Source organism: Crocodylus siamensis, chromosome 1 (genome assembly GCF_052110815.1).
Source record: "Crocodylus siamensis isolate JL-2025a chromosome 1, ASM5211081v1, whole genome shotgun sequence".
In the NCBI taxonomy this organism is placed as follows: Eukaryota; Metazoa; Chordata; order Crocodylia; family Crocodylidae; genus Crocodylus; species Crocodylus siamensis.
Window position 1 is genome coordinate 847,882 of NC_143395.1, and position 27,894 is coordinate 875,775.

General features: G+C 60.9%; 1 protein-coding gene across 1 annotated transcript; it reads left to right on the forward strand.

The window, feature by feature from the left end:
* Window positions 1–292: 292 nt before the first annotated feature.
* Window positions 293–26,112, forward strand: LOC149872464 (uncharacterized). Its single transcript, XM_090031336.1, has 6 exons — window positions 293–424; window positions 6,535–6,670; window positions 8,063–8,132; window positions 12,091–12,157; window positions 22,924–23,641; window positions 24,788–26,112. The coding sequence occupies exons 2-5, from the start codon at window positions 6,546–6,548 to the stop codon at window positions 23,610–23,612; spliced, it is 951 nt and encodes a 316-aa protein (XP_089887462.1). The 5' UTR covers window positions 293–424; window positions 6,535–6,545; the 3' UTR covers window positions 23,613–23,641; window positions 24,788–26,112.
* Window positions 26,113–27,894: the final 1,782 nt, after the last annotated feature.

A 27,894-nucleotide genomic window follows, 5' to 3' on the forward strand; every position in this document is an offset into this window, starting at 1 on the left:
ATCTGTGCAAATAGGAGAAAGATCAGGACTGGGGCCAAAACGTGGAGCTTAAAGGAGAGCATCGCTGGGGGCTGGAGTCAGGTGTCCCTCCCCACCCCACCCCAGCTCTGGCTTGGAGGCAGGGGTGGCAGATAGGCAGTGCGCCCCTCTCGGCACGGCCCAGGCTGGGGCGGCCTGCGCCCGGGGGGCCAGGCGGAGCCGCGGGCCCGTTCTGACAGACGGGCTCTGCCCTGGGCTGTCTCGGTGCAACCAGGAAGTCGGCGAGCCAGCAGCCACCCACCCACCCACACGCTCCTGTTCAAAGTCGAGGACCGGCGAGCAAAGGCCGGCTGGGCATACACGTCCCTCGGGAGCAGCCGCCCACCTCCGCCTGCCAGGCTGGGCCCTGCGGGAGGCGCTGGGCAAGGTCTCCCCCATCCCTGCGGTGAGTGGGTTGGTGTCTTGCTCCCGGGGGCAGGTGCATGGGTGGAGAGGAGACCTCGGCATCCTTTCCAGGGGCTGCTGAGCCCTCCCATGACCTGCCCTCCTCCTCCGCTCCAGCTAGACCCTCGCCCCTCTGCGGGGCTCCTCCGCTCTGCCTGGCCTGGGGGCCTCTCCACTGCCCACCCGAGGGACGTGCCCTGGTCCCCCAGCTCACGGGAGCTGCCTTTAGGGGCTACCCCTGCTATCCCCCCTGCCTGTCCTTCGACCGGTTGGCACAGCTCTCACCTGCGGGAACCAAGCCGCCCATCTCCCATTGCTCGGGCTCTGGGGGGGTGCAGCTGTTTTGGGGGTGGGGGGCAGGGGCCTCCCCGCGTGACACAGGGGATCTCAGAGGTCCCTTGCCAGAGCGGGGGTGTCGAATGGCGGGGGGCCGTGCCCGCTGGCAGCGGGGGCACAGAGGGGTGACAGGGCCCCTGGGGCCCCACCAGGCGTGGGTGGTTCAGGGGGAGAGGAGCCTGCCGCGGTGGGGCGGCGACCGGGCACGAGCGGAAGGGGGAAAGCTGCAGCGCTCGGGATTTCTGCCTCGATTGCTATTTGATGTCAGCGTTGAGCAAACACCCGGGCAGAGGCAGAGGCAGAGGCATGCCGGCCCCGGGAGCCGGCAGGAGGAACACACGAGACAGATTCGGCACCCGAACAGGAGGCCCTTCCTCCGCCCCACCCCAAGAGCAAGCGGTGCCTGGGTAGCACATTTCTGCGTGGGGCGAGGAGAGGGCGAGCTTGGCCTTTTCCCGTGCCAGAGCCCCAAGGGCACTTCAGAGCCCGATTGTTTCATTGCTTCTTTTAAAAATGGGGTTTCTCTGCATTGGCTGCTGTTTTGTTTTGCTGTGTTGATTTTTTTGGGGGGGGGGGTGAGGTTGGGTTTGGAAATGTCACCGGCGATGAGTCCTTGCTGGGAGAGAGACCCCCCGAGATGAGCAGAGAGCTGAGCTAGGGAGCTGTTTGGGTCTGCCCGGCAAGCAGAGGCAAAGGCTGAGACTTTAACAAAGAGACGCTTTCTCCCACGTGTTCCCTGCACCTTGGAGTTAAACAGACGTGCACAACAGCCAAACCCAAGTCGGGGGGGGAAAAATCCCTCTCTCAACAAATTTGGTTGCACTTCTTCCTTATATAAGCTGGAAAAATGGTTTGTGCGTGAAACCGTGGGAGCTGGGAAGCTGTGGCTGTGTTGCTTAGATCTGACTCGGCACCCAGAAGAGCCACCGGTCGCCTGCTCGGCAAACCTCTCGGGCCTCCTTATTCGCGGTGTACGCAGAGCCAAGGACAGACCCGCCACCGAGGGCGATCTCTTATTCCAGCCTTTACGTCACTGAGCCCATTGCAGAGATGGGGAAACTGAGGCACGGAGGGGCAAAGGGAGGTCACCCAGCAGGTCAGTGCCAGAGCCACCTGTTCCCAGTCCTCTCGTGACTCAGCCACGCTGCCTTCCCCGCGTGCAGGTGGAACTAGGAGTCCTGAAAAAAGCCTGCCGCGGTGTCCAGCTTCTGCAGAGACGTGGCTCAGACCACGCCGTGTGCAAAACCTTGCGGGCCCCAGCCCCGCGCTCCTGCTGCACTGACCCACCGGGCTCCTGACGTACTAGGTCGCCGCAGTGCCCACGGGGATGGCACTCATGTGGCATTTGAAATAATACCCTGGGCTCCATTGTGCTCGGTGCTGTACGTGCCCCAGAGTAGAGACAGGCCCTGCTCCAAGAGCTACATAAATGAGCCAGACAAACTGCGAGTGAAACTGAGTATTATCACCCCCTTGTGCAGAGGAACCGAGAGACTAAGTGATGTGCCCAGGGTCACAAAGCACGTCTGTAGCAGAGCGGTGATCTTCAGCTGAACCTTCCTGAAGCACTTGGGGCCCGATCCTGACAGCCTCCCTGTTGGTGCGAGGACACTCAGCACCATGCCAAGCTGAGCGACCAGCCAGGATGACCACGGGTGCAAGAGGGATGCTTCCTGCTCCCTCAGGGACGTGTCTTTATAACTCCTGGGGACCAGCATCCCATGGCCTGGTTTCCCAGTGGTGATTTATTTTGAGCCAGGAAGCTTTGCCCCACTCAAACAGCCAGAGCAGGCATGACCATGAGCAAAGCACAGAGGCAATGACTTGTTCTCAGGGCTCTGGAAAGGAGCAGGAGTCCTGCCACGATGCCAGGCTGACCGCCGGGGGACCCAGGACAGGGCTAGCTGGGGTTGGGGGGTACTTGGCATGAGTTTGATGCTACCCTGGGTTCAGTCCTTGGCCTGATGCTGAGGTGGCCCATAGCTGGGGTGGGGCTTGGGGTAGCACAGCCTAACAGATCTTACATCGTCCCCGTTCATCCAACCTCTCCTTGTAAGTCAGGTTTTCTAGACCTCGCCACACCGCTGTTGCTTTCCCCCGGACTCTTTCCAGATTATCCACATCTTTCGTGAGGAGCGCTCGCTTGGACACGGGAGCCCAGGGGAGACCTCCCCAGCGCTGGGAAAACGGAAGAATCCCCTCCCGTGTTTAACTGGCATCGCTCCTCTTTACCCATCCCCGGACGCTTTTCTTTTTGCAGCAATAGCATGCCATTGCTTCCTCCGATACAACACCCAGGTCCTTCCCTGCGGTGCTGTGGCATAGAGAGTTGTTCTCCGGTTTGTGTTTGTGCGGTTGACCCTAAGTGCAGTATTTTGCATTTGTCCTTATTGAAGTGCAGCTGATTTATTTCAGACCATTTCTTTGGCGTATCAAGGGCATTTGCGATCCTGATTCGACCCCTCAGGGTGTCTGCTACCCCACCCGGCTTGGCATCATCTGCAGGTGATTTAAGCATGTATTCGGTTACATCCTGCACATCGTTGGCTGCTGTGGTCCCCCTGCTTTACCTGTGGCAGGTTTGGTCTACATTATGCCAGGGTTGAGGGTAGCCTGATGCAGAGTTTAGATCAGGGTTGGTACGGGGCGGTTTGGACAGGGACGTTCCTGCTGCAGGCAGGGGGTTGGACTGGACGTGAGGTCCCTCCCTCCCTCTGGAGGTCCCTTGCAGCACGACTTCTCTGTGATTAATGAAGACTTTAACAACCACCAGACCCAGGACTGATCCTTGGGGAACCCTGCTCGGTACCTCCTCCCCCTTCATCATTGAGCCTTCGACGACTCCTCTTCGAGCACAGTAGTTTCATCGAGATGGGATTAAACCCGTGACGTGTACATGCGCCCCTGAGCTCACTGATGATGGTATCACGGGAGACAGCGTCAAGAGCTGCGCCAGTGCTGTGGGATGCCCCATCCACCGCTCTCCACCATCCCCAGAGCCCGTCACCTTGTCACAGAAGGAAAATAAGTTCAGTTAAGGATAACTTGCTCCTGGCAAGCCCAGGCTGCTTGTTCCCGATCACCGAGTTCTCCTCTAGGCTCCTTGCTGACTTGCCCCAAAGTGTTTCTGGGTATTGCCTTGAACCCTCGTCCAGCACCACACGACTATCAGATGGGCTAAGGCAGGGGTGCTCAACCTTTCTGCAGCCGTGCCTAGTCTGCCCACAGGCCAGATCCTGCCAATGGGCCCAATCTGGCGGGTGCCGTGCAGCCAATGCGGCCACGTGGAGTGGGGCAGCCCCATGAGGAGCGGGGATATAGCCTGACCCCGATCTGGCCGCACTGGGGAAGGAAGCGTGGCCCAGCCCTGCCCTGGCTGCAAGGGGGAAAGGGGCATGGCCCAGCCCCAAACCTGCTGCACGAGGCGTGGGAGTTTGGCTGTATTCGTTATCTGCAGGCCGGATTTGGCCCGCGGCCCCCGGCTTGAACGCCCCTAAGCCAAGGTGAGGCTCTGGGTCTGAGGTTAGCAGCAGGCCCCGTAGCCTCTCGGCAGCTGGCCACCGGAGGGCATCAGCACTCACAGCATCCACGTCCACGCTCGTTCATCGCAGCCGTGAGAGGCTGAGACCTGACTGCGCTTGTCGTCGTCACACGGTGGCTCCATGAAAGCGCAGCAATGGCGCCGTGCAAACACGAAGGTGCGGCCCGCTTGCTGCAACTGCCCGGCTCCAGGGCTCGGTCTCAGGGGGTCTCTCCCCCGTCCCCTCGCTGCGGCAGGGCGCCTGGAGCGGACAGGCGTTTCTCTTGCTGGTGCTAGTGGGATGCATCTGCCGCTTCGTCCCGGGGGCTGAGCCTGCTCTTTTCCCAGGGCAGATCAAGGGCCAGTTTTCTTCCTGGGCTCACCTCCGACGTGCAACAGGAATGTCTTTCTCCGGGAGCCGCGTTGGCCCGGCTTTCGTCAGGGCCGCTCGGGGGGAGGCAGAGCCGTGGTGGGTGTCAGGGGCCGGGAGCCGGGTTTCTCAGGGGTGTCGAAGACCGGGGAAGGGAGGAAGCCCTGTATTTGGGGGATTCGTTTCTTTCCTTCCTCTCCCTAACTTGGAAATCAGGTCCCCGAGGCCAGATCCGTGCCCACTGGCTTTGACTGTCCTCTACTCCCCCCCTTATCCCTGCTCTTTCACAGCACCTTTTAGACACGGGGCAAGAGCACGTAAGAGCGTAAGACTTGTCCTGGACCCTAGGTCGACCGTGCCCAGAGGGCAGAGGCTGGAAAGGAGAGCGGACTGGGTCTGAGCAGGTTTCCCCCCGTGCCTCTCCCACTTGCAGCCTCCAGCCCTGAAGGTCCAGGATGCAGAGGCCGAGCCCCGCGCGCCCATGCTCGGCAGCGACGGACACCCCTTTCCACGTGTCCGGTGGCTTGGCGAATCTAGTGAAAACTCTCGCGGCAGCGAGTTTCACACCTGAATAACTTCCTTTTGCTAGTTTAAACCCACTACCTGCAAGGGGTAGTGATGCTCCAGAGGGACAGTGCCAGCGCGGGCTGGCTCTCTCCTGAGGAAGAGGCCGCAGGGGCAGGGTGGTCTGGGGAAGCTGGCGCTCAGGCCGCCCCTCCGTCGTGGCTCCGCTCCGTCGTGGCGCTTGCCTCCGCGCCTCGTGCACCCCAGCTCGCTTCCTTATCGAGAGGAGGGGTCCCGGGGCTGCCAGGGAAGGGCTGGCTCGCGGAAAGCAAATAGCCAGGCGCAAGACAGAGCGCACGCAGAGCGGGGTGCGGCCCTGCTGTCACGGCAGAGGTATGCTCGGAGAAATTTCTTCCCAGCGGAGGAGGGACCGTGGGTGGGGAGCTGCTCCCGGCACGCGGAGCGCAGGCCGCTGGGAAGAGCAAGCGGTGCTGGTGCAAGGGGCCTCGATGTCCTCCCAGCTCTGGCTAAGCCTCCCTCCAGCCTCCAGCGGGTGAGAGGGGCCTTCGCACGGGCGGGGAGCAGAGGCCCGAAGAGGCGGGGGCTTGGCCGATGCGGAGAAAGGGCGAGTTTGGGGCCAAGCCAGGAGGAGAACCTGCTCTGCCAGCCTGGCTGCCTCGTGCCCTCTTTGCCTCTGGCTCCTTCCCCAGTTCCTGCCCAGCCCTTGCAGGTCTGGGTCCCTCCTGCTGCTGCTCCGCACTGCAGACCTCCTCACCCTGCAGCGGCTGCACTGCCGGGCTGGGACCTCGTGGCCTGGGGGGCAGCGGAGGTGCAGCAGCAGGTCCTGTGGCCCCCAGCAGTGGGAAATAGCCTGCCTGGAAGCAGCCCCATGCGTTGGGCAGCTGCAAACCCCACCATGGTGGGACCTGGGTCCAGAGCGGTGCAAAGCGTCCGGAAGGAGTGAGGATTTGGGGAGCAGCTGATGGGGGACAGAGCGCGTCCTTGCCCTCGTGCTGGTCTCTCGCGCTGGCTCTGCCGCCGGCATTACCGGCAGGGCACCGATAAATGACCCTTTGCAACATTTCTCTAGGCATCCCAGGAGGGTCCCAGCACCTTCTCGTGGTCTGCAGGCCCCGGTACGGGGCTGGGCTTGCATGCAATGTCCCTTGCAAACCAGGGAACCCTCCAAGAGGAAGCTTGTGACTCCTGGAAAAGGCTGCCCAAGCCCCATCTCCCCCCAAGCCGTCCACATGCGCCCCGTCTGCAAGCAGACACCCAGCCACATGCACGCTCGTGGCAGCCACGGAGCTTCTCCTGGGTTCGTGCCTCTGTTTGGCGGGTGCCGGTTGCTCGTTTTCAGCTGTCTTCTCTTTCCATCCAGGCCGTGGCCCTATGGCTCCCTCGGCGGCAGAGAGACCCGAGTCTTCGGCGTGCGGCCAGCTGCCATGGGGGCTAGGCTCGGTTGCCCCCGTCCTGCTTTTGATTCTGCTGCTCCTTCTCTGCTTGCCCTTTAAGAGGTACATGCCCCTGCAGCCTGCCTGTGCATGCATTACTGCTGGCAGGGGCTGGGCAGGCCTGCGGGGTAAGGGCTGGCTGAGACCGGAGGGCTGCGCGGATCTAGTTTGCTCAGTGTAAACCCTGGGGCAGAGGGGTTGCCCCCCTCTCAGGGCTACGAACAGACCCGTGCCGTGGTAATGAACGGGCTGTTTGTGAACTAATGATGCAAAGAGCTGTGCAGAAGCTCTCAACCCTGCTCGAACCTGCCTGAGAGCGAGCGGGCCAGCCGTGACTACCAGCTGCTTGAAGCTGAGCTGATTCAACCAGGCGCCAGACCCGTTTCAGGGTCTGGCCTGATCCAGCCAAAGAGCAGCCTCGACCCGGTGTGGGCAAGGCCGCGTGGCCAGAGGAGGTGCAGACCGAGGGAGATGGGTGGGGGAAGGCTGGATTTTCCCCTGCAATAAGACCCCCCCAGACCTGGGCTGGAGAGATGCCTGGAGCACCTGCATCTGTCCGCCGAGATGGCGCCAGGCTAGGAGTGAGCGCGCAGGAGGGAGCAACTTGCCTTCGCTAGCGCCAGCCTCAGCAGCAGAGAGCCCGCAGAGCCTGCGGCAGAGAGAGGGGGAAGCAGAAGGGGCGAGGGGACCCTTTGCCAGGGACACGGCTCTCCTGGGAGGGCAGCCAAGCTGCTGTGGGGCTTTCTGGTCAGCCCAACGGGCTCCAAGCTAGCAGAGGGGTGAGCTCTCCCTTGGAGATGTGCTTTGACTGGCCACGGGAGGTGACACAAATACACGTGAGAGCCCCTTTGTGCGCTTGGCCATGTGTCCACGAGGGCAGAAGAGAGCCCAGGTCCCCAGGCTTCAAGTGGGTCCCGCTTCTACCTGGCCGCCGTCACTGCCTGCCCGGCCTGAATAGCATCACGCTGCTGGGGACCTTGAAGTGGCTGCACGTTTTGCACCAGAAGCAGCTGCATTTCTTGGGGACAGAGTCCCAGCGCTGTGGGGCTGCAAGGAGCCCCAGACGTCATAGCCAGTCTGCCCAACTTGGCTTCTGCACAGCTCTTTGCATCATTAGTTCACAAACAGCCCGTTCATTGCCACGGCACGGGTCTGTTCGTAGCCCTGAGAGGGGGGCAACCCCTCTGCCCCAGCTCAGACAGGCCATATCAGCGGAGGGAGGCAGGGGTGTGTGAAGCTCATGGGCCCCGTGGAGGAACAAGTTCGTTTACAAAGGCCAGGTGACGCCTGAGGACATCCTCTGGACTTGAGCCGAGCACGATCCCGAAACCCCAAACTCACACCCTTTCCAGCCAGGCAGGACCACTGGCTCCCTGCTGCTCCGCTGGGCTTAGGGCACGAGCGGCCCTTGGAGCAGGAGAGCAAGCCAACTTGGGGTCTTTCTCTTCGTTCCAGGAAAAATCGCCATTTTTCCACGCAGTCTGTCAAGGTGAGGATTCAGACCTCCACCACGCTCATCAGCATGGTGAGTCCCCCTGCTCCGGGTGCACCTGGGGAGGGGGCTCCCCTCCACGTTGCGGGCCTGCCCCTCTTGCTTTCCCGCGTGCGGTGCGGCGCCTCCACCGCGCCGAAACGCTGCCCCTGCTCGCGGAGCTGAGCACTGCTGCCTCTGTCGTTGGCATCGCTCCCGCCTGGCCCCTCCAGCGGCAGTCCCGCGGGTGTTCAGCCTCACGCCCCTCCTCGCCGTGCGACGCGGGGTCACAGCTCTCGCTTGTGCAACTGGGATTTGGGTCCACGCCGACGGCTCGTTGCAGTGCCCGTCCAGCTGAGCACCAGGGCGTTTCCTCTCGGGAGACCGGGGGGAGGGTGCAGGCCTCGGCTTCCCTTGCTCCGCTGTGTGCAGAGTATCCAGCCCCTGGCACTCGTTGTGGGGTCTCTGGACGCCTGACCACTTGGTGGGCATGGGACACTTGGGGGTTACACTAGATGACTTCCACCCAGCCCCACTACGCCACGACCCTAGAAACCAATTCCTTACGGTGACCCGTTGCTAGCAGTTGAGTCTCACCGGGGTCCCCTCCAGCTGACCGGCTGCAGCAGGAGGAGAGGCGTTGACCGCTCCTGGCTCTCAGCCTCCCTGGCTGTTTGGGAGACCGGGCCGGGGAAGAGGGATGGGTTTGTTTCCAGCTGGACGAACCCCCAGCAAACCCGACTCCCCGGCTCACGTAGCCCCGGGGTTATGTCGGGGGGGGGTCGGCTTCTCCGGCATAACTCCGGGCACGGGCCTGAGCTGGAGAGACGCTGCCCAGCACACCCAGCGCCAGTCTGCCTGTCGTGCCCATCACCAGACAGTGGTTCCCGTAATGGGGAGACAGCGTTCCCCCAGCACCGAGGCTCTGGGCTCTGCTGCACTGGTAATTCAGGGCTCATCCTTCATTTGCCTCGTGGGCGAGAGCATCGCAGACGCTAAACAGGAGCTGTCAAGTGGAAAGTCCCCAGTGCAGGGAAAGATGCAGGAGATGAAGGGCCACCTTGGGCCTGGGGGATGCCTCTCGACCCCCTGAGCTCAGGTCTGTCTGGACCTGCCAGGGGAGACTTATGAGCCATCAGGACATAATTGCTTGGCACAGGATCTGCCATAGAAACATTCAGGGGAGCAGCACTGGCCTGTCCAGGACCCCTTTTTCATCTCAGGACTAAGCCCTTCAGGGACCCAGGGACGGAGGCACCTATGTCCTGGGCTGCCTGTGTGATTAGTAGCGGAGCCGTCGCCAACTTTTAGAAGCAGATTGACTTTATCCATAAGTCGACGTGCAGCCGCCGCTCCTGACCAGCTACCCCAGCCAGGTGTCTGCAGGCAACCCAGGTACGTGCCCACGCCTTGCAGAGAGCTGGTGCCAGCGCAGTCCACGCAGCACTGCTGGAAAACCCTCCCAAACGCACGAGCGGCTGGGCTTGGAAGCAGCGGTCCAGGGACGCGGCTCCGGTGTCCCCTGCAGAGGCCGTAGGGGGATCAGTGCAGGCGTGGGCCCGGATGACCCTCGAGGAGCCTTACATGGAGGGGTCTGTGGGCAGCTGCAGTGGTGGGCCAGGGCTCGCTCAGCCTGGGAGAGACAGTGCTATAATATCTCCTGCCTGCCGGTGGCAGCAGGCACCTACGTATCCTCCACCTGCCTGCCCTGCTCAGGCCTAGGTAGCTAGGGCTAGGCAGTCTGATCTCCACAGCCAGGGGCGCGGGGGATGCTGAATTTTCCCGGAGCCTTGCCCAGGGCTAGCGCACGCCTCCTCGTGCTCTGCATCCACCCCTCGGCCAGGTTATGCAACCTCCTTGCCTGGCCCTGGACACGCCCAAGGCAGCATGCACGTAATGTCACCCTGGCCTTGATTAGGATTGTACCCCGGACCTCCAGCCCCTTGCAGTAAAGGAGACCCGGAGGCGCAGGCCCGTGGCAGGCGGCTGCAGTCATCGAGGCCAGGGACGCGGCAGGCTCTTCGTGGCAGCGCGCTGCATCCGCAGCCGGTGCCCACGAGCCCCGGTCGCGAGATCTCTCCTGGAAGCGGGTGTGATCTGGCTGGGTTAGAAAGTCTCCCCCATCCTGTACAGGTGCTCAGCTCAGCTGAGCAGGCACACGCTAGCTCCTGTCCCACGCCGAGGGGGTCTCGGCTGCATCCTGGGAGAGGCGGGACACGTGCGACCTACCTGGGGACCACGCCTGCCACCAGAGAGCCGGGGCTGTGTGGGGAGAGGGCTCCGGATTATGCACAGGGCAAGGCCCTGGGAGTTAACCTCTGCTGCCTGGAGCCTGAGCCCTGGCTGCCCACCCCAGCTGGCTCACAGCAGTCCTCATCACTACTTTTTTTGCAAAAATACTTTTATCTGTATAGCTCCATCTATCTCTGTCTCTCTATATGGATAGCTAGATGCATAACTCCACCTGCAACACTGCCAAGAAGCCCCTGTGGTTCACTGGGCACATCAAAGCACACCAAAAACCCATTGCACAGTTTGCACGGCATATCGGCACGTCCGTGCACCCGTCTCCATACCTGTACACCTACCCACTGCCTTCCTCAAAGGGTCTACCCCTAGACAAGTCTATGCCAGACCCCAGGCCGCTACAGAGAGCTTCAGAGCCAGCGCAGAGGCCCATGTGGTGGGGAGCAGGAAGGCCGTGGTGACCCCACCACACCAAGCACATCTCAGCTTTCTGGCTCAGCTCATGCAAGGGGGAGCAGTCCGGCCCCTGCTGCAGTTTCGGATTGCTCTGCCCACCGGGACGGTCACAGCCTTACGCCCCTGTCCTGGCTGGACGATCCTGGCCAGGTCTCTGGAGGGCCTGATCATGGAGGTGCCAGGAGGGTGTGATTTGAGGCAGGGCTCCTTGGCTGAGAGGGGAGGAGATCCTGGGTCTCAAACGCACCTCCATCTCCACAGCCTCTGGCTGGGAGCCACGTGTGAGCGCTCCTTCGAGCCTTTCCGTGCCCCCTGGGCTCCGAGCTCTGCTCCCCTGGAAGCTCAGGTGACCATGATGGGTCTGCGCAGCTCCTGCGGCCAAGTCGGTCCTCACCACCCTGCTACCACGAAACCCCAGGAGAGGCTGCCCTGGCCCCAACATGCTCAGCTGCAGGGCAGGCCTGCTCCCCGGGCATTTCCCCCTGCCCACCGTGTCTGTCCATGCAGGGCTTGGAGCGCAGGGAAGAGGAAAGTACCTGAAGAGTTGGGGCAGAGGATTATAACTAGGAGAAAGGGGGTGGGGAGCTTGTAGGACAAGGCTCTCCTCCCTCCTCTGCCACTGTCCTGCAGGTGACCTTGGGGAAGTCACTTACACTCCCCAGACCTTTGTCTCCCCTCCCACCTTGCACCTCTTGCAGCTACAAATTCCTTATGAGAGGGACCCCCTGGCCACCTGTATGTACAGCGCCTGGCACACCGGGGGGGGGAGGGGGCTGCTGAGCCCTGCTTGAATACACACGAGTAATGGGGAAGGTCAGGTTGAGCCTCAGAAAACCCTGCCTCACTGGGGCATTCAGACTACACCCCGAGGGCAGCCAAATCTGGGCCCTGGTGTGGATGGGGCCCCTGCCGTTGTCACCGAATCCAGTCTGATTAACATGGGAGAGAAAGCCCAGCCCCATGGGGCCAGCTTCAGCAACACGGGAGAGGCAGGGGAGGAGGGAGCAAGCCCCTCACCTTAGGACAGGGACACTCACCTTGGTACCCGGTGACACCCTCACAGCGATCTAATCCCCCTCGCCGGAGTGCTACAGCGCCCCTCACACAGGTATCTTGGCACTGACTACAGCGTGCAAAGAACGTGCGCCTGTCCTGTGAGTGCCAGGAGCAAGCCCAAAAGAGAAAGGCCGGACTAGAGTTTGAGGCCCCGAGTCAGCCAAGCGCTTGATCCTGCGCTCGGGGGCTCAGGTGAGGCCCGGCGAGAGCGAGCAGCCGTAGGCGAATGTCACCGCACAGTTTCTCTCTGCAGAAGAAGCTGCCGTCCAGCAGGAGCCTTGGAGGGAAGCCGTGGCAAGCTGCAGCAGTGGCACCGGCAGGTAGGACGAGCACCCGTGGCATCACGGGACCTGCTCCTCGGACCCGGGGTAGAAAAGGCTGCGGCCTCGGGTACGGGTTCAGGGCACAGTGGGCAGAGTGGGATTGGCACAATGCCTGCATGCTTGTCCCCTTCTAGTGCTGCCGCTTGCCTGTGCTTACACCAGGAGGGTGGGGGGCTTCGCCAGCTCAGACCTGCGCCATCTGCAGCTAAGGTTTCTGCCTTTTGTTGCTGTCTCCATCCTGCACCAGGCCTGGTGCAGCGAAGCAGGGGTGGCTTTGTCCATGCTTGGAGGAGTCTGCCTCACCTACCGGCTGCAGGAGATAGGTGGCACAGGTGCAGGGCGCTGCCTGCCCGGTGCTACTGGCTGCAAGGCCCCTCGTGCCCAGTTTCTCCCCAGCGGGCAATGGGATCGGCTTGCTCCCAGCTCCTGTGGAAGCCTGCCTGTCTCGTTATGGCTCCTGAGCTGTGTCCAGAAAGCAGCAGCATCTGCCCATCTGCCGCAGGAGTGGGTGCCCCCAACTTCCCCTGTACAATTTGGGCTGGAGGGCAGCACCCCACAGCAAATGGCACCAAGGCGGCACTGAGAGCAGGGCTGGGACTCCCGGCACAGAGGGCAATGAGCTGTCACCTGATGGAGAGGACCAGAGTCACTGGGGATGAATAAACACGGAGATCCCTTCCAGTCTGCACCGGACATCGGCTCATCCTCCAGCTGGGACAGTGATGCTGGGGGTGACGGGGGAAATGCCGTCCGAGGAATGCAAAATGAAGGAGCATTTGCTCGGCCCCAAAGAAGGGACTGGCGCCTGCGGGTACAATTTCTTCCTGTCCCAAAGGACCATCCCCTGGACTGTCCCGAGTCCAGTCCTCGGGGAGTGCCCTTGGGCCACAGCTTAACTAGCAGCCAAACGGCAGGCAACGGGCCGTCAGCAGAAACAGGCTGCAGTCAGCTATCCCAGGGTTCGTTCCAGTGTTGCCAGCTCCACCGAGAGAGGCACGTCCCCCTCGGCAGGGTGGGAGCGGGCTCCCATCTCCTCTGGTGGGCCACGGCCAGGAGAAACACTCGCTTTCCTGTTGGCGAAACAATTGCTTCCCGCTGGGATCTAACTGGAGAGCTAAGAGCAGCGCTGTCTGCGCCGCACGTCCCTCCCAACACGGGACCAGATGTACAGCAGAGGGAGAGGAGGGCTTGTATGAGCCGATCCACACCCCCAGAGCCAGCCTGGCACGTGTGCCATGCCCCGGGTGCCGTGCAGCCCGTGCGATTGCCGCGGTGCCAAAAGACCCAATCGAAGGATCCCCACCAGCTCCATGGGAGACAGTCTGTCTGTCTGATACAGGCAAAATCGGAGGCTTTGCCAGAGTTTCACCCCATTGCTCCTTGCATCTTCGTTCTCCGCTCCGCCGCTGCAACTCGAGGCTTCGGTTTATTGCCCTAGAACCAGGCTCCGCGTCCCTCCGTATTTATACAGCTCCTGCCGGGGGAGTAGGGCTGCAGGGACCACCAGGAGCCAGGGCATGCCAGTGGTTCCTAGCGTTTGCTTTCCAGCAGGGATTCAAGCTGCCCACCGAGATCGGGCCCTGCTGTGCTTGGTGTGTAGGCTCCCTCCCTGGAGCTGACCTGTCCGGCTGGGCTGGGGGCTAATGGGGCTCTTCTTTGCTTCGGGGCAAAGGGGCAGGGGGTGCGAGTCGTGTCCTCGTGGCACAGTGTAGTGAAGCAGGAGCTCTCGGGGGCAGTGGATTTGGGATCTAGCGGACACGGGCGCTCTTCTCGGTGTGTCGCTCTGAGCTGGGCTGAGCAGGACGCAGGGCTGGGGGGCCGGCACAGACCCAGCCAGGGGACTGGCACGGCGTAGCCTGCTAGCTCTTTGGGGGGAGCTGGCAGGTCTTGGTCTCTGCGGCACCCACGTAAGGCGATTGGAGTCCATTTAACAGGGCTCAGGCTGTGCCAGATGGAGCCGGGGGGAACGCTGCATCTGCGGGTTAAGCAGCGGGGATTCGTGCCACGGGCTCCGGCCTGGGGATGGCGTTTCCCCTTCCCCACTGGCTTTCCAGGCCTGGGGGATCCTCGCTCTCTGGTGTGCAGAGAGAATAGGCCTCAATGTCTAATTAACCCCACGCTGGCTCTGGGTTTCCCAGGTCTCAGAGCTGTGAAAGGCCCCATTTCACTAGAGCAGTGGTCTCCAAAGTGGGGTGCGCGCACCCCGGGGGGTATGCAAGACGATCCACTGGGGTGCAGGAAGAAAATATTAGCACTTCAATTTATATTTATATAAATATACATATATTGGGGTGTGCTCAAAAGTTTTTTACTGATAGGGGTGCACGATCAAAAAAGTTTGGAGACCACCTCACTAGAGGATGCCCTGTCCTGGGCAAATCAGCTCAGATACCCCTCTGGAGAGGGGTGACAACCGAGGCACTGTGATATCTTCAGGAACCAGGGCCAAGTAGTCCCTGCTGCATGCTCCTGTAGGATGGCAGGCTCGGCTGGCAGTATCCTGGTCCCCACTCCCTTCTCTATGCATGCCTACCCACAGCTGAGAGTGCTCTTGTTGTCCTTTGGAGCCTGGAGTGAGTGTGTGTGTGCACACGTGTGTGCAACATGCCTGCGGTCCCCGCTGGATTTCCTGCCACGTGCTGAGGAGAGGAGAGCGTGCTGGCCGCCGGCCTCCAAACCCGGTGGACACACGATGGGGGCCAGCATGTGCGGGTGCAGCGAGTACAGCCGCCGCTCCCGCTGGCAGCAGCCCACGTGGGTCAGGAGCAGGGTTGTGCAGAGCCGCTCGCTGCATCTTGGCCCAAAGTGCTTCCCAGCACCAGTGCCTGCAGTGCCGGAGAAGCGCAGCCGGGGTTGGGTGGAGGCACCTGGGAGAGCAGGATAGGGAGATGCTTTCCCAGGGCAAGTCTCTGCCTTGATTGGGAAATGCTGTCACGTTTTAGCATCCGGGCAGAAGATGTCGTCGTGTTTTAGCCCCAACCCGCCTTCCTGAGCGCTCTGCAGAGCCGCCCGTGCAATGTACAGCCCAGAAGCGGGAGCCAGACCCTGTTTTGCCTGTCACGAGCAGACGCGAGCCTGTGACCCTCTTGCGTCTCTGGAAAACCATTAATGCCAAAGTCAGGCAGGTGCTTGCTGCCACGTGTGACAATCTCCGGGGCCGCGAGGCTCCCACTTGGGAACGAATAGATGGCTTGACATTGGGCCGTCAGTGCTCTGACTTGGGCGACCCGGACAGACGTGTCTGCAGCGTGCTGGGAAGATAGCGAGCAAAAAGGGGCTCCGAGCTCGCTGGGAGCTGACCAGGGAGATCCCCAAGCCAGATGCCCTGCAAGAGGTTCGCTCCAGACTCCAGTGCAAGCCTACCCCTGCCCCTGCCCCAGCTCCCCGCCGGTTACCTGGGACCCCCCGGGTCTCGGCTTTGGTCCGGCCTCTCTAGGTGTTCAGGGTGGGGTTGAGCCAGAAGCACCGGAGGCAGATCATGGATCTGAGGCTTCAGCATGGGCCGAGCAGGCAACCTAGGGGGCTCGGGCACACGCCTGAGCTGCAGTGGGTTTAGGACCTTACATCTGAGTTCCCGAGGAAGGTCACGTGGCAGCTGGTTAACACCTGAGGCCAGATGGGAAGCAGATTGGAGACCTCCAGGGAGGTGCAAGGGCTGACCGCAACGTCCTGGCCATCTGAGACCAGTGCTCGTCCCAGGGGGCCTCTGACGGTGACCCTGGGCAGCGCATTTGAGCTTGCTCCCAGCGTAGCGTGGGAGGATGCGGCAGAGCGCTCTGCTCCCTGCGTGTTATCGTAGGGTTGCTTGTAGCCTGCGGGTGGTACCCCGGGCCCCTGGCTCCGACTCCAACCTTGCGAGGAGCAAAACAGCCACCGCATAAGGAACGAAGCCTTGCTGCTCTCTCTCCAGCGCCGGCTGCTGTTGTCTTGGTATCGACCTTTTGTCAACTTGGAGAGAAAACTGCTGAGCACTCGAACACATTGAAAGGAGGAACTGCCTGCGCACGTGGAAATAATAAGGAAGCTATTTTGCTCGTTAGCAGGGAGCTAGAGCCACTTGCAGTTGGTGCCTGAGGAACCGGTCCGCAGGCTGAGGCGATTGTGAAGTGACCGATGAAACCGCAAAGCATCGGACTGTGCTGGGCTGCAGAGCAGGACCCATCTGGACCCGCTTGGATGGTCTCGCCGGCACACACTGCTCTGCATGTCCCAGGCGGGACAGATCCTCCTGCTGCCCAAGCATAGACTCCTACCGCGGGAAAGGAGATGCTGTGAACCGCCGGCAGTCTAGGGACTTGGACACATGGTAAAGCAGACTGTCTGTGTCTGCCAGCCAGCAGTGCACATGGCGCTAGGGTAGTTCTGTTTTTTCCCTTTAGAAAAACAGACTCGAGCCTTTTCGGGAAGAGTCGGAGCCATACATGGTGCTTCTGAGAGCTTCCTGTCACTTGTCCTCCTGCAATGCCCCTTGCCCCGTGGTCTGTACGGGCAGGGGGGGAGGCTTGAGGGACACACGCATAGTGGCCAGGAGTGCGAAATCACAAACGTTCAACACCTGCTTGCATTTTAATGTCAACACCGGTGGGAAAGAAGTTTCTCCTCTATGTCGTTGCCAGAAACGACGCTTTATTTCCCCTCTGTCGTGCTATTACAGATATCAGGAGTGTTTTTACAGGCAGGGTGTGGGGTGAAGAGAGGCCGAGGTTCCCAGCACCTGGTCTAGCTGTAGGTTGTCCTGCATGACGTGCCTGGCACTGGCTCTCCGTAGGTGGGTGTGCCACGGTTTCCAAAAATTGAATCAGCTTTGACAGTGCCTCCCGTCTGGCTCCCCAGACTCGCTTTGCAGAAGGCCGAGTCCTCTGACACTTCACGAAGCAAAACTCCCAAAGAGTTTCCATGGGAGACGGCGGGGCTCTTAGGGTGCGGCTCCACGTTACCCTCAGCCCAGGAGCGGGAATGGGAAGGGTTAATACTGTTTCTTGCCTGCACTGCTCTGACTTGCCACTAGAGGGCTGGTGAGCAGGGGTGTGGCTAGGAGCCAGGGCAGCGGCCTCTAGCCCTGCTAGGCGGGAGGGGTGCACTGGGAGCAGTGCATCCTGGAAAGCTGGAGGACCACAAATCATTCACTGTATCTCAGTGGAACTGACTGAAGTGACCCTAACATGAGCTGGGTAGCAATGCCCAGAGTTAACCCTTGCCTGAACTGGTGTAACTCAGATGCTCAGAAGGCACTTAGCACAAGTTAATAAGCTTGAATGGGCTGATGTTCATATTTTAAGTGCCCTTAGTGTAGTCCAATGCAATGTATAACTTCACCCTTAGTCCTCCTGGCTTGGAACCACCTCTGAGTCCACTTGCAACCATTATGCCCCATTCTAGCTATTATCCCGCAGTGTCCCAGTGACAATTGCAGCTGTGGCTGGGGTGGGAGAGTGGTGCTAGGGAGCTATTTCCGTAGTCTAGGATTTTCAGGAGCAAGACAGGCAGAACCAGTGTTGTATGACCAGCCAGCTCCTGACAACTGCCAGCTCATGCTCCACAGCCTCGGCTGAGCAAGCTGAGGTGCAAGGACACATTGGGAACTGGACTGCGAAAGCTTTCCTGCCCTGACAGAGTTTTGGCCATTTCTGATTTTTCCGATCCTGAATCAGGCCAATAAGTTTCAATCTCAACATTTGGGAAATCCAAGACGGGTGGTGAAAAGCGAGTGGCTGTGTAGGGTTGGATCAGTTGAGACATTTTGCTCTGAATTCGGCCCTGAGAGGAACCATATCTGTCGGTGTGAACAACTTCACGCTTGAGGAGCGAGTGTCACGCTGAGCCAGAACTCAGGGAGCTTTAAAATGGAGCTGAAAAGGTGGATTTTGCCTTGATGGTGGCGTTTTGTTCCCTTTCGAAAGGCCCCAGAGCAGGAGACCCAGAGAAACCAAAGTCTCTGTGACAACAGGCTCCATTTGGGCCAGGAGGGGTAGCTTGAGGAAAAGCCATTTAGTTGGGAATCTCCTAATGTCGATACGTGGAGAAGCAACAGCCCGTGGGAGAGGCGAGAGGAACCGCAGCCGCGGGGAGGAGGCCTGGGGAGGCGCAGGCTTGGGGCACGGAGAAGAAGGGAGACTGTGGCTTCCTGCCCCTGCTCCCTGGGTCTCTCGCCCGGGTGCAGACGTGATGTGTGAAGACTGCACATCCCACACGCCAGGATGGGCACCCTGGCCGCCTCCATTCCTGATGAATCATCGTGGTTTCCTTACTGAGAAGATGACAGGTTGTTTGGAGAGCTAGCTAGCAGGGAGCCTGGCGAGGCTCCTCCTGACTGCCTGCTGCGCTGAAGCTGCTGCCTGCCTACCCCCAGCGTGGCACAGCAGGATCTAAACCGAGCGGGGAGAGAAACCCAAAGCAGCCCAGCGTAGCCGGGCTGCATCAGGCCACAGAAAATGGGGTGCCCTGTGGGCTTCTCTCTCGGGGCAGGCTTGTGCTGGGCAGTGGGGACGGGGCTCACCCTGCCTTCGCCTGCGACGTGCATGTTCTGCAGCCACAGAAACCCTTAGGCAGGTGGTCAGGAGTCAGCTCCCTCCTCCTGGCGAGTGCACGTACTGGACTCAGGTGCCAGCGACGTGGCATGACGGCAGCCCCAGAGCCCCAGCCAGGGACAGCCTGAGTCAAGGCGGCGGGCGAGAAGGGAGTGCAAGACGAGCCAGCCCCTCGCACCCCCCAACGCAGACGGGGCTGGCACAGGGACATGCCTGGCTCATGCAGACGCTTTCCACAGCCCATCAGTGACTTTCCCTCGGTCGCTTTCCTGGGGAGCTGGATGCCTGATGTCAGGGTTAGAGCGGGGCACGGCAGGCGGGTGACGTCCTGGCTCCTGCACACACTGTGCAGCCTGGAGGGCACAGGCTGGGGTTACGCAGCGGGGCAGGGGGGTGGGACGACCGGGGCACCCCGCTGTCACATCTATTGGCAGGCGTAGCTGCTGAGGTCCTGGAAGTGGCAAGACTTGGAGCCCCATCCTCCAGACAGCCTTTAGCACAGGCCTTCAGCTTCCCAGGCTCTCAGGCTGGCAGCGCCAGGGCAGAGCTGATTGGAGGGGCCAAGAGGCAGGGTTATTGGGGCTGGTCTCTTTCCTCCTGCCACAGGTTGCAGCCACCACCGAGGGGACTTAAAGCTTTTCTGGACATGGGGTCTTCTCTAGGCACAGCCCTCAGCCAATGGCCACAAGGACAAGTGCTGCAGCCTGCATTGCACTGGCTGCTCCGATCTGCTGGCAGGGAGGGGGACAGCGGCTCCTTGCCGGCAGCTGAGCCTTTGGTCAAGCTCTGGGGCTAGACCAGGTCTCCTGCCTTGTGCCATTACACAGACGTGGCTCCTTCATCTGCCCCTTTATGGAGCAGAAGATATCTCAGAGGAGGAGAAACTTTTTGGGTGGGTGATGACCCCATGAGGTTTGGGGCAGGGGGGATTTTGGGCCCACGACAGGAGGCAGTTGGTGCCGGTCAGGCTGGGAAGCAGGGCCCTGCGTGTGCTCATGAGCTCAGGGCTGCAACACAGATCAGTACAGAAGCAGGAGCGGCTGCGGTGGAGGTGCCCACAGCAGCCGCGGAGCCGCTCTGACAAGGGACTGGTGACCCTGCAATCGGAGAAGGCCTCGCGTCTAGAGGAAAGGGTCAGACCTTCGCTCTCAGCCTCTCTGCGAGGCTGCTTGAGCCATGCGTGCACGGCGGTGGCTGGATCTGTCTCGCCGCGGTTATTTTTAGCCGCTCTCTGGCTGTATTTGCTTTGAACAGGAGCCAGTGAATCCTGACCCCGGCCATGTGATGGAGGGCAGCATCCTCTGGTAACCCTGCCCATGGCATGGCTTGGCATGGCACAGCATGGGGCCAAGGCCGGGCTGTGGAGGGCAGGCTGTGACCAGCCCATCCTTCCTGCTCACGGCACTGTGAGGGGCTGGTACCTGGGTGACACCGCAGCAGGTCCGGGGGCGAGGGAGGTATTTGAAGGGCTGCCTCGCTGCACAGGTTGTATCTTTTCAGTGCGTGTGTGCATGCACACATGTGTGTGCAGGTGTGTGTGGGCTGCCTGGCAAGCACCGTGCGTGCAATTGGGACACGAGCTGCACTGCCTTGGCTGCGAGGCCCCAGCTCCGCAGGCCCTTGCTTATCCCTCCACCATCCTAGTTACACCTTGCAAGGCCCTGGCCACTCGTGCGGTGCTCTGTGATGTTCAGGGCTGCCAGGGGAGGAGCGAAACCCCAGCTGGGCAGTGGCAAACCCCTTTTCAGCTGCTGTCAGGATCCCTGTTGCAGACCCATTTTGGACATGCTCAGAGCACCCTCCCCACCCCACCCTGCCATGGGCATGAGCTCCTTAAGTGGAAAATGGGGCTGGTGCTTGGGAGACCCAGATTCAAATCAGCCCTGTGTGTCCTTGGTCATGTCACTTAATCTCTCTCTGCGCCACTGCTTCCTGTTTGTGGCAGGGGTGGGGGAAGGCCTTTCTTCTGCCTGTTGTTTCTCTTGCTCGCTTAGATGGTAAACTCTCCGGGGCAGGATGTGTGTGCACAGCACCAGGCACAATCAAGCCTTCCTACACCCTGTCATGCCAACCTGAGACCCTCCCCAAGCACGAAGGGTTTGGCCGCTGATAGCAGCATGTCAGAGTAGGATGTGCCAGGCAGCCTTCGTCATGGGGGTGCTTCCAGCCCTCCCCACCTCCATTTGTGCCAGACTCATGGCATAGGCTGAGGGTGCTCATCTCCCACCAGGGCGGAGACCAGGGACCCCTGCCAGCTTGTCAGGGTGGGAGCACCGATTGCCCTTTCTCCTTCCCAAATGGGCAAGCGGCTGACGAAATGAGGTGTACACTGAGGAGAGGGACAATGTCCGCTAGCATCCATATGATGCTGCCCCAAAGCCACTGCCCCCAAGGTCCCCAGCTGGGGTGAACGCAGCCCTGTGAAGCCCAGGAGAGGAGGCGCCAGGAACACAGCCCTTGTCCAGAGGAGCCCGCGGCTTCCTTTTTTCCAGCCTCCACAGGGCGTTTGCAAGAAAGACGGAGAACTTGAGAGCTGTGTGAAACGCAGGCCCCAGGATCAGGCGCATTTCTCTGCAGCCCGGCACAAATAACCCGGGTCCTCGGTGAAGCTCCTTCCCGAGGCTCCCTCGTCCTGGACGAACAAGTGAGCTCGGCAGCGGGCCAGGCGAGAGCAGAGTCCCTTCTTAAGTAAATATTTGACCAAGGGCAGAAACTCCTTATAGCAGAACCAACCCTCCCAGCAGCTCTGCCCTGGCGAGGAAGAGCAGCCCTGCTGCGTCCCCAGCCGCCCGCCCCCAGCCCTGCTCCCTGTCCGTGCCACGCGGCGCGTGCAGCGCTGTGCCATGAAGGCCTGGCAGCAAATCAGAGGAGACTCACTGAATCAAATCCTCTGTTTTCGGGGAGCAGCTTCTGCCAGAGCCTGTCTCAAGGGCTGCACTTTGCAGAGGGCCTGCAGTTTGGCTGGGGGCACCTGCCTTTTGCTCTGTCCCATTGATGTAGGGGAGAACCAGCAGGGCCCTTGCCCCCCTTGGTGCCCGCAGGGGACAGCGGGAACTCTTCTTTTCCCTGGAAAGCTGCAGGCTGAGGGCCCCTGTGTCTCCTCCTCCACTTTCCAGCGTCCTGCCAGACCAGAGGGAGCTGCTAATAGCTATCAGCACTAGGCTGACCATGGCCCATGGAGAGTAGATGGCCTCCATACCACACAAAACAGCATCCAAGGACCAGTGTTGGGTCAAAAATAGCCCTCGCCTGGGCTGTCCTTCAGACACAGGCTTCACACTGGGCAGTCCAGAGTCACTGCGCCAGTTCACTGCTTGACTCTTGAGCAGTGTGTGATGCAGACAGCAAGAAGGGGAATGTGGGACTCACCGTGGCAGGTGGGAGCTCTGGTTCACGTGGCCTGTCAAACCCCACAAATAGCCCAGCTTGGAGAGAGGCTTTCGGCTGCACTCTTGTCCTCGTAGCTGTGACTCTCAGCATCTCTGGCTTTGGTATGCTGGAGCTCCCCATCCCCAGGCTCCGTTTATGTAGCGGTGTCTTCCATTGGATGTGTGCAGAGCTCAGGATAAAAACCTTGCCCTCGTTGGCATGTTGGCAGGGCAGAGCAGCCTGTACCCACATCGTACCAGCAGCCGGAGTGAGCTGTGACCAAGAGCAATGCTGCAACAGGCCGAAGAAGAGGTGGCAGGCAGGAAGTGTCCCGCAGAGCCAGGGCACCTTGGTGATGTCTTTGTAGGAGGCTCTAGCAGGCCCTTCCCCGGTGCGCTGCTGTCCGGAAAGATGGGTCCGAGCTCCATCAGGCATCGGGACGATCCGGGAGTGGAGGGCTGGAGGAGACTAGAAGAGTTTGACTGGTTCGGTGCAGTGAAGCGGAGGCTGGGAGGGGGCTGCCGGCATGTGCATGGTGGAAGGGAAAGAAGATGGGAGGGCAGGGAGGACTGTGTTTGGCACCAGAACGGGCTGGAAACTAGACTACCCCAGGGCACATGCAGAGAGCCATGGGCTTGCCACGAGGCTGCTGAGAAGAGGCTGCTCTCAGGGGGTCCCCTGCTTGCAGGGGTGCCTGGGGTGTCTGGGCGCAGAGGTGCCCAGCCCAGGCTGGAAGTTGCAGGCAAAGATTGCTTGCCCACTGGTACCCGGCTCATGCTGCTGCCCTGCTGCAATGGAAGCAGGCCCAGCAGGATGCACCCGGCTCAGTGCTCTGCCTGCTCTGTTATGCTGCTCCTCTCTCCGCAGGAGGCTCCCAGCCCAGTGACCCAGGACCACGCGCCAAGATGCAGACCAACGGCTTCGCTGCCAGCACCCACCATCAGCCAGGAGACTGCAGGCCCCCGGGTGCGAACCCTCGGGTGGAGAGGGAATGCGAAATGGTGGCTTTTACTGGCCAGAGACCTGGACCCCAAGCAGCAGAGTCTCTGCAGTGCAGGGAGCTCCCCTGGGCCCCCAGGGATGTGCCCGGAGCCCTCGCGGATGCCAGCCAGGATGCAGATGGCCCGATATATGAGAGCATCACCGAGAAGGACGTTTGCTCCTGGCTGGGGGCGCTGCACAGAGCAGGAGAGGCAGCAGGGGGTCACCCAGGTCCAGCAGCTGCTATGGGTCTCTCCTTTCGGGCCAGCAAGGGGGCTGAGGGGCCAGCAGCAAGGGCATCGCAATGCAACAGCAGGTTGGAGCAGGCCTTCCTGCCCCCCCAGCTTGGTCGCAGCCTCAAGAGGCCCTCTCTGCAGATGCAGGAGCTCATTTGCGAAGAGGGCCCTGCCAGTGAGCCCTTGCACATCACAGACAAGGAGCTGCAAGCCATGTACGCGCGTGTGTGCAAGAAGCCCCAGGAGCGCTGCCTTGTGCTGACGGCTGCCCCCACTGCTGCCCTGGAGCCAGAGGATGAGCCCCCACCTCTCCCAGAGAAGCGCTTCGATCTCCTCTGAGCAGCCGCCAGCCCAGCTCCGAGGTGCAGGTAAGGTCACCTGGGAGGGGCAGAGGCAGACTCTGGCCTGGGGCTCCTGCCCTGCTGGGGCCTGATTCTGGCTAGGAGAGGAGAGAAAAGAGCCCTGCTTACCAGGTGCGGCAGAGAGGGGCAGGCAGGACAGCGCCCAGGTGCAGGGGGGCCCTGGGCTGCCAGGGCAGGCAGGAGGGAGCCTGCACTTCAGGGTCAGTAAGCTCCTGGCTGTCGCTCAGCAGAGCCGGGGGGTGAACCCCATCTCCTCTCAGCCCCAGCTTGGGGAATTGCATCCTAGGTCAGCTGCTCGGCCATATCCCTGCTCTTTCCCACTGCCCTGCCCTGGGTCCAAGGGCCCTGCAAAGCCATAACCCAAGGTCGCTGCCTAGGCCGTGCTCGTAGGTGTGCGCGGGGCTCCCTCCAGCCCAGCCCTGGAAGCCAGGGAGCAGAGGGGTGCAAGGTGCGAGCTCAGTGAGGTCCCCTTGGGCCCCAAGAGGCCCCCAAGGCTGAGTCATGCCCTGCCTCCAGCTCCCAGCCTGCTCTGGGTTGCCCCCGCACCTCCTGTGGGTTTGGGACCAAGCCTTTGCTGCCCTGACCCTGTCCTTCCCCCTGAAGCTGCCTGCCTTCTGCTCTCTGCAGCTCTGCACTGACAATATTGGCCCTCCCTCTTGGAGCCGGGCCACGCGCCTCCCCGGCCCAGCTTGGGGTATGGTGGTGGCCCTGGAAATACCTCCTGCCAGAAGTGCTGACTCAGGAGGGGAAGCATCTCGCAAGCCAAGGGAAAGCCCCAGCTGCTCCAGCCTCCTTGCACAGCTCAGGGAGGCCAAGAGTAATGGGCTTGGGAGGAGCAGGGAGAGCGGGGCGCTGGAGTCAGGGGGCAGGGAGCAGTTGGCAGGAGGGTGGGGGGTCTCTGGGTGCACAGAGGCTGTGGCACACAGAGAGGAGCTGGGTGGGGGCATCTGCAGGGCCACGAGACACGGCAGAGCCCTGGGACCCCTTTCTGCCATGGGGGACTCAGCGTCCCCAGCCGTGGTCTGACCCCAGGTGGATCTGGCTCATCGCTGAGCCCCAGTGGGCTCAGGAGATGCTCGGACACACGTGGGACCCAGTTCCCATCACTGCTGGTACTAACGGGGTTTGCTTTTCCTTCTCTCGTCCTGCAAGACAGCAAAGCACCGAGGTCACAGCCCAGCTGGTCCCACAAGCAGCACCCCCATCCCAGGGGGCTCCAGCTGCAGGGAAAGGGGAAGGGTCCTGCCAGAGCAGAGCTCCCCAGCCCTGCGTGACCACTAAAGCTGAGTGTCCTGATCTTCCTGGAGGGAAGCCGTGAAGCCTCGCCTGGCACCAGCACACACCCAGCTCCAGCCCCGACCCCGGGAGTGACACCTGGGGGCACAGGGACATTATTAGCTCCTGCAGATGGGGACGTGGCCCAGCATGGGCAGCTCCATCACAGCCTCTGCGGCAGCTGGAGGAGGAACTGATAGCAAATGCCTTGGACTGCGGAGCACCACATGACCGGGGGGGGGGGGTGGATTAGGGATTACAGGGAGTTTAGGGGAGTGATGGACGGCTGCCAGCAGCCTCCTGAGATCATCTAGAGCACGGCCCATGCCCTCTAAGAGCTGCTGTGCCACAGCGGGGGCCAGACGGGGTTGTCCCCCCTGCCCTGATGAGGCCGGAGAGGTGCCGGTGCTGAGCACTGACTGCAGAAGATCAAAATCAACTGAGATACACATGAGGCAGCCAAGTGAATGAGTGGGGGTGGGAGAGGGACCCTCCCCAGCCAGGAGCATCAGGGGCTCAGTTGGGAGGAGCAGGCCTTAGGATCCCTATACGGATGAGGGACCGGCACATGGTGCTCATCGTCGTTCTCCACAACAAGGGTTCACTGGTCCCGGGGGCAGCTTTGGAAACAGGTTGGAGCTCCGATACATCAGGGCAGAGTGGTGTTTTGGGGGTCTCTCTGCCTCCAGTGCTGGGTCCTGCTGTCATCTGGACCTTACTATCTCCCGCTGCAGTTGTGAGAGCCTCATGCCACTTGAACTCAGGGTTTTCTTGCCCCTACCCTGACTTCAGTGGGGCTCCCTTAGCTGGCTTTGCATGCCCAGAGCATCCGAACAGGTGCTGTCTCCTCTCCTACCATGCAGCCAGGGTTAGGGTGGGTAGAAGCCACACTAACCTTCAGAAAACCCCATAGCAGAGAAGCAGCTGGGGAGTTTTGCCCCATTTTAACTGTCCTGAAAGTGATCCCCAGAGCAGCGACTGTGTTCAGGTTGTAAGAAAGGAGCAGCCGCCGCGGCGTCCTGACTCCCAGCCAGGAGGAGGACGGGCAAATCGTGCTGGGCCTGGAAGCTGAAAGCCTGCAAGAAGTTCCCCTCCATCAGCTCAGCTGCTGACAGAAGCAGGGTGAGATGCCATTGTTGCTGGGAAATCCGAATGCATCTGCTTTGTATTAGAAGTGCTTCTGGAGGGATAATAAAAGACTGCAACAAAAGTCAGCAAGTTGAAGGGTTGCTTACAACCATGGCTTCGGCCAGCGGTTTTCAACCCATGGTCTGCAGATCCCTTGGGGGCGGCAGACTATGTCTAAGGGGCCTGCGGAAGATGACTATGATCAATCAAAAGTATGCGAATGCCCACCCTTCCAATTCAAAGGGGGCCGTGCCTCCCTTTGAATTTTTTTAGGGGTCTGCAAATGAAAAAAGGTTGAAAACCACTAGCTTAAAATGATCCTCCCAGTGTGCTTATAATGCCTCCAATTCATGCCTTTTCCATGCTCATCCCATCATTTATTAACTTGTGGTAGGCTGTGCAGTATAGAGGGTGACTGCGTATCTTCACAGAGCAGAACTGGAGGCAGGATGCTATAGCCAGCACTCGTGCTTGCTCCGTGAGTCTGGGTCAGGGGGAACCTGGGTTGCCCCAGCCCTGAGTTTGCTTCTGAAAAATGAAACCTCTGCCCAAGCCCATTGCATCCCATGCCCGTTGCCCTCATCTCCTTGAGCTCAGCTCAGCCTGAGCAGCCAGCACCAGCACAAGCATCTCCAGTCGCCATGAGAGCTGCACTGGGCTGTGGCAGGAGGCGTCCCCAGGTTAGCGCCAGGCTGCGTCAGAACTGCAATAACCAGTGGAGCAAAGGGAAGATGGAGGGACACATCTGATCTTAGTGAGGTGCCAGGGCAGTACGTGCTGGGAACCACAGGCAGCTCCCTCTTCTCCTCCACGGGCTCCGAGGCACCGACTGCCTGAGCCGGGCCCAGGTGCAGGACTGGCTGAGGAGCACGCAGCAAGGGTCATCAGTGCAGTGGCAGGACTCTGCAAGCCTGGGCAAGACTGACTGGGACTTTTCTGGCGCTCGATCAAGGAAACATGTTGAGCAAGACGTTTTGCAAATCCTGCCTTTGTCGGAGTCTGCACCAAGGCCAGTCCAAGTCAGTGGAACAATGCTCATCAGCTTGAATGTGCTTGAGATCAGGCCCTTGATGTGTCACTGTCTTCTCATCTCGCTGTTACAGAAGTACAGAAAAGTAGGGCTGGCAGGAGCCCATCCCGTCCAACCCCTTGCTCAAGGCAGGACCAGCCCTGTATAAACCAGCCCAGCCAAGTGTCTGTCTAACTTGCTCTTCAAACCTTCCCATGAGGGAGACTCCACAGCCTTGCTGGGCAGCCTGTTCCAGTGCGGGACCAGCCTCATCACGAGGGAGTGCTTCCTGATCCCCAACCTCAGTTTCTTCTGCTGCAGATTGGGTCTATTGCCCCAGTCTTGTCCCCTACAGCCACAGAGAAAAGCCCATCTCCCCGGGCAGCTGGGCTCTGAGGGCTGGGAGGTTTCCCTAGGTCTTCAATGTCTCCGTCACGCCCACGCTGGCCATTTGAACAGCCACTTGGTGGGCAGGCTGGCTCGGTGGGCTGTCAGCGGTGGCCTGTGGTCTCAGTGCATGTCACAGCACATGTGCCTGCACACAGCCCACAGCGGCCTCGGCTCGGTGCCCTGCTGAGCCCCAGGGCTTCTGGGCTCATGACAGTGAGGGGACTATGAGAGTAGGTGCGCAGGGTGCAGAAGGTGAGCCCTGCCTTCCACCCGAGAGGGGACCCTGGGTAGCAGATCCCGGGCTCGGAGGGAGGAGGAGAAGCAGCCCTGGTGCTGACTGTGTGGCCAGAGGTGTGAAGGGAAGAAAAGGAGATGGGAGGAGTGCCGGACACTGCTCGCAACACCCTACCTGGAGCGTGGGGCCAGAGAGACCTGCAGCTGGGACGCAGATGGGTCA

Bases quoted from the DNA above. Each gene is read 5' to 3' on its own strand.
- LOC149872464 (XM_090031336.1), top strand. From the start codon at position 6,546: ATGGCTCCCTCGGCGGCAGAGAGACCCGAGTCTTCGGCGTGCGGCCAG. The intron at 8,133-12,090 runs GTGAGTCCCCCT...TTCTCTCTGCAG, and splicing joins CCACCACGCTCATCAGCATG to AAGAAGCTGCCGTCCAGCAG. The intron at 12,158-22,923 runs GTAGGACGAGCA...CTCTCTCCGCAG, and splicing joins TGCAGCAGTGGCACCGGCAG to GAGGCTCCCAGCCCAGTGAC.